Source organism: Barbus barbus (genome assembly GCF_936440315.1).
Source record: "Barbus barbus genome assembly, chromosome: 40".
Classification (NCBI taxonomy): Eukaryota; Metazoa; Chordata; class Actinopteri; order Cypriniformes; family Cyprinidae; genus Barbus; species Barbus barbus.
Window position 1 is genome coordinate 3,415,730 of NC_136718.1, and position 6,000 is coordinate 3,421,729.

The 6,000-nt window shown below is 38.6% G+C and overlaps 1 protein-coding gene across 4 annotated transcripts in view; it reads right to left on the minus strand.

The window, feature by feature from the left end:
• plcg1 (phospholipase C, gamma 1) overlaps positions 1-6,000 on the minus strand; it is a 55,653-nt gene that overhangs the window by 4,156 nt on the left and 45,497 nt on the right. For all 4 annotated transcript variants that reach the window (XM_079400902.1, XM_079400900.1, XM_079400903.1 and 1 more), the window contains 6 exons: positions 4,575-4,799; positions 3,351-3,499; positions 1,884-1,998; positions 1,632-1,793; positions 1,082-1,170; positions 749-999 (listed from right to left, as the gene is read on the minus strand). In XM_079400902.1, coding sequence (XP_079257028.1) covers positions 749-999; positions 1,082-1,170; positions 1,632-1,793; positions 1,884-1,998; positions 3,351-3,499; positions 4,575-4,799 — 991 coding nt within the window. The remainder of the gene's footprint in view (positions 1-748; positions 1,000-1,081; positions 1,171-1,631; positions 1,794-1,883; positions 1,999-3,350; positions 3,500-4,574; positions 4,800-6,000) is intronic.

Genomic DNA, 6,000 nt, shown 5'->3' on the forward strand with positions numbered 1-6,000 from the left:
CTGGAAAGCAGCGTACACATTTCTGGTTAAAAACGAACAGACGCTCAAATCAAGAAGTGCCGGCGCTCAAATCTGCACAGTGAACAAAACTGGTCAAAACTAGTACACAGTCTAGTTATTCTTGACCGATGAACAGCACATTGTGTCAAAGTTAGTTGTTTTTTTTGCTTGCGCCGACTGAAAACCTACATGAGACACTATGAGCAAAGAGAGACTCACACATTTCAGTACTGAACATTAACATCCAAATCTACCTGAATGATCTGTTTAATTTCAGTTAATCGCTCTGATGCTCAAAACATTGAGTGTTTGTCAAAACTTGTGTGAATAATTAGCTGATGCCGGTACAAAAAGACTTCATTTTTGTGTCCATGATCACAACTATAATATTAATCATCAATCCACCCCATCTATTTTCCGTTACAGATCTTGTTGGAAATGATTCCACTCATGCATGTTTCATTTTTTTAGCCTCAAAATGTTAAATGGATCTTTCAGACTTACGTCTCCAATCATTTAGTCCTCTTAAACTCCACCGCTGCAGGCTTGCGTTCAGATCACAAAATCCAATCAACAAACCGATGCATTAAACCAAGTCCCAGCCCTACATTTATTCCTGTTTCAATAGTCTGTTACACTCATGTATGGAACTACACAAATACAAAGATCTGTCGCAACTTCTGTTAAATAAAAGACAACAACATGCGCCATAGAATTTGACAATAGACCATCTTTAGACCAAGCGTACCTCCTGTTCTCCTGGTCCAACATCGCCTCCTGGGACACTCTGAAGTCATCCAGAGGAGACTGGTAGCGGGCCTCGAACGAGCCCTCCCGCCCGCGATATCCCAGCGCCTGGCCCGGGGACGAGGGTAGGGGGGACATGGAGGACGTGGAGGAGATGGAGCTGGTGTCCCCCATCCGCTCCCGGCCCACCTGCATGGCCATGGCCATCGCCCCCGCCGCCGAGAACGGACTCAGCATCTCACCGTTCTCATGCTGCAGAAGAAACCAGGCGGCCATTACAATACAGCATATCGGTTGATAAATAAAGTGTGTTTCTACATGCTACGATGCCCACCCTTCCTCTGACGATGTCCATGTGCACCAGCAAAGACGCCAACTCCAGATCCTCAGTGTAGCTGTTCTTCAGCGGGACCGACCGGTAGCCTACAGACAGACATTAGGGACATTACTTACTTCTCCTCATCCTGAAGATAGAGCGTATACTGTGTATATATATATATATATATATATATATATAAAAACAAACACGTGCATTTATATATACTACACATATTATGCAAACAAAAAACATTGCGATTAATCGTTTGACAGCACTAATTAAGTGATATTTAATATGAAACAGTGCAGTAAAAAGTACAATATTATGCTTTGGAATGTTGTGAAGTAAAGTATTCTAAAGAAAAACACTGATAAAGTACAGACACCTGAAAAATACTTTTAAAGCAGAGTAAAAATACTACTGTCTGCTGCCTCTAATATTGATTTCGACCCGATTTTGAGTAGTCGTGCAGCCCTACTCTGCAAGATAGTGGCCCTCCTGGAGCAGGACCGGACACCCCGATTTATTTAGAGCACAAAAGCGGTCATTCTGTTTTGAGCCGTACCTGTTTTGAGGCAGTTGATGGGGAACGTTGCCTGGGCGAGAAAGTTCTGGTCGTTGAACATGTCGATTTCATAGACCACGAAGCGCAGGAAGGCAAAGGAAGGATTGCACACGGTGAATCGGAAGGGTTTTCTGGGCCAGGTGGGGTTCAGACCGTTGTCCGCTGAGAGTAAAACAGGTAAATCTTTCAGTGATCCCGCACACACCCCTACAATGTTTGTTCTAATGTGTTTCTGTTGTAAGAGATCTTCACCTTCAGAGTCAGTCCTCTGCTTGGCGTTGTCATATTCTGCTCCACAAACTTCGATCTCGATGAGAGGGCAAACGATACCTCGACCGTGTTTGGGCAGGTGGCGCGCTCCCAAAACCTTAAAGCACACCAACATTAGCAACTTGGGTCACCGTCACATGATCAGTATTGGCTGATAACCGGTTTCCACTCGGGCGAACAAAAGCACAGACCGTACACTGTACATGTCTTGTACTGTGTGTTTGGCTTCAGGTTGCTAAAACATGTTGCCATCCTATGGTGATATTTAGTGAAAGTTATGAAATCAAAATCCCCAAGCCACAGCTGTGCAGCTACATATTTCTGCAGGTTTTATGAAGGTAAGTTTAAGACTTGTAAGAGTAAGTAAAGAAAATTAAAGGAATAAACTGAACACTACACATCAATATGGTCTCTAAAATTCAAATCTCTTGTATCAACATTGTTTGAAAATACAACATATCTCCATTGCTTTTCCATTACTTTTACACCAAAACCCACTAGAAACTGGAAGTCACTTAAATTTCACTTCTAATTACGCTGCAAAAAAGTGACGTTCTTCAGTATTTTTGTCTTGCATCTTGATTTCAGAATCATTAGTCATTTGCATTTTTAGAATGTTGTTAGAATTTTGAATCTTTAGTTATTGTTTAGAATCAAAATGACAATAAGAAGTCAGCAAAGTGAATTTAAGATCAAAACAAGAACAAATATCTGCGAATGGGCTCAGAAATATTTGAACAGCCTACAGACTTTTTTTTTTTAAACTAACTTAACTTTGTAAAGACTAAATATGCATCTCAGGTAAGTGTATCTTGATTGAAGGAAGTTTTGAAATTACTATTGAAAGACAAGACAGAAATACTGTAGAAGATATGAATTTTTTGCAGTGCATACAACATTCAATGCCTTGGCTTTAAGTCTTTCCGCTCCAATTTAAAACATTTTTAGGTCTTAATTGTGGATTTTGGCTGTAACTGGATTTATTGCTGCATGGCACATACAAATGAAACATTTATTCATTAATACAATACAATATAAAAATAAGCATTTTATAAAATTTGACATAGAAAAAGACAACATTAAGCACAACTCCATAAAAGATTCGGCAATGCTATATTTTAAGGTTCAATTCTCACTATTTACAAACTATTAACCATGGCGTTTGCCTCAATAAACTCCTAATTTGCTGCTTATTATTAGTTATTATTAGTAAGTTTATGGGCTTAAGATGTCTAGAATATGGCCATGTGGGATAAGGCATTCAGATGTGCTTTATAAGCACTAATAAACAACCAATGTGTTAATAATAGGCATGCTAGTAATCAACTAGTTAATAGAGAGAACTGGTCCCTAAACTAAAGTGTTACTGAAGATTCTTTAAATGCACTTGTGATGCAAACTGTGGAAGACTTTAAGGGCGGCAGAAACCCTGTCGTAGTGCACGTGTACCTCTATGGAGAGCGTGATGGGCTCCACTGCTCTCAGAGAGTGCCGGTCAAACGGGTCGAAGATATCGTCTCTCATGATGGACGGCTGCAGCACGTAACCGCTCTTGCCGTTCAGCATGAAGAGCGCCTGGTTCATCTGCATGGGCTTATCTGCAGAGAAACGAGCGCTCTGTTAAATGACAGGACGTCAGAGGAACAAGAGGACAGGAAGAGAAATAAAACTGCACAATTGAGATCAAATATTAGCCTTCCCATTACGAGATGATATTTGACTTGTTGATTGACAGGGAATTTAGTTTTTACCTTTGTATTGGTAAATCAACTTTTGTCAAATTTAAAAAAAAAGATTAGATATATTAGCTTTTTTAAAATTTCTAATTAAAATCAAGTAGAATAAGCTACCAATCAAATCAAATCAGTATTAAAAAATGATTTGAACTACAGAGGTGGCACAGAAGAACACAAAAGTGGATTGTAGGTGTATTTTCAGACGTTTAATGAGGCTCAGATGTCACAATTGTGCAATTAAATTCATAACTTCATGTTGAGATTAATGTTTTAAACATAACATTTTGAATAGAAATAATAAATGATTTAAATAACAGAAAAGATACTTTAAAATGAAAGGAAAGCTGCCAGTAAGTCACTGATTTTAATACAAATAAAATACATTGAACCAAATATCAGCGCACCCGCCTCTGTCCCACCGTTGGAACGCGACTGAAGTACAAAGCCTATAATTTACATAATAATAGTTTTTGCATTCAGATACATTACAAAGCTGCATTTCGCAACAGTTGGGTGCGCAAGCCTTTAAAGTTACTCCTTTGTCAGACATGGCCACTGTCTGGGGGCTTTGTTTACAAGTAAGTGTGCATCTCATGGCATTCTCTGTTCTTCTGCTGGCGGTTATCAAACAGCGCTGCATCACTGCGGCGGCCTCCTTCTGGATCGAGGATGAATTGCCTGTATTCGTTGTAAGGCCTCATGCCCGTACCATGGCGGTTTGGTATGAATACATGTATCGTTACACCCCTACTAAATAATATCAAATACATTATATATCCTATGTAAACAAGTGGCTATTACTTTATTGCACTTTGTTTGTGTGGATGATTTTACAAAAATAAACATATAGCCTAAGCAAACAAACCAATAAATAAAGCAGGAACATGACTCGGGACTCAATGTTCAAATCAAAACTACGCCCATGGCCTGAGCTCACCTGCGGTCTGGAAGTTAAGGGCCACCAGCTGACTGCCACACAGCCACATGGGTAGCGGGTCGTAGTTGGACGAGTCCAGGCGCTGACCGCGAGGGTAGATCCGCGAGAGCTGCAGCCGGTTGTAATGCAGGAACTTCTTTCCTTTGACGCGGTTCACATACTTCTCCGCTTTGGTCTCGGGAAACGAGGACATGTCCCGGAAACAGGCCCGCTCCGTCCCGATTTCTGTGAGACAGGAGAGGCGTTTGTGTTGAGGAGGAGCTACATGGCATTTGATATTAAAGTAATGTTTCCCAACCCTGTTCTTGGAGACACACACCGACTCTCTTCCTAATGAAACACACCTGATTCAACTCATCAGTGCGTTAATACAGACTACAAGACCTGAAGCGGATGGGTCAGATACGAGACAGATTTACACATCATCTGAAAGATGAATAATAAATAAGTTTGTTATGATGGGATAATATTTGGCTGAGATACAACTATTTGAAAATCTGGAATCTGAGGGTGCAAAAAAATCTAAATATTGAGAAAATCACCTTTAAAGTTGTTCAAATGAAGTTCTTACCAATGCATATTACTAATCAAAAATTAAGTTTTGATATATTTACAGTAGGAAATTTACAAAATATCTTCATGGAACATGATCTTTACTTAATATACTAATGATTTTTGGCATAAAAGAAAAATCAATAATTTTGACCCATGCAGTGTATTGTTGGCTATTGCTGCAAATATACCCGTGCTTATGACTGCTTTTGTGCTCCAGGGTCACATTTTGGAAAATGTCCTTAAGTCATGACCCATTCAATAATGATACTTGGTCTGATTTTATATAAAGTGGTAAAGTTTTTATACAAAGTCTAGATCAAGTTTCAAATAAAATGCGTTCACAGTCATTTATAAATATAATGAATATCTGATTTGAATCCAGTTTATTTGGCCATTAGGTTTTCTACAGAGCATCTGTGTAACCCCTTGAAAGAATGAAAGGGTTAAGTTTAAATCCAAGCGATTAAAACATCAGCCTTAAGTGCAGGATGATTATTTTCATGAATCAGTATAAACTGACTATTTTACTGCCTCTAAACTGAGATTTAAGGATGTATTATCATCATTCAAACATGTTAATGTGTGTCATTAAGATATTAAACATTGCAATTTTTACTGATATATACGCAATAGTTTGTGCATATAAAAATAGCATTGTGTTAATTCAGAGAGTTCATTACTGTCAACTTAAACGTGAAGAATAATGGTATACACTTTATATGGCCCAGCCTTCGCTATCAAAAATGAGTTAGGGCCACTTTATTATTTTAGTAGCACTGATGTGCTGTTAGTTTCTGTTAATATTTTCAATTTGATTTTATTTTTTATACTTGTTTTCATTTGAATTTTAAAGTTTAAGTTTTAGTATTTT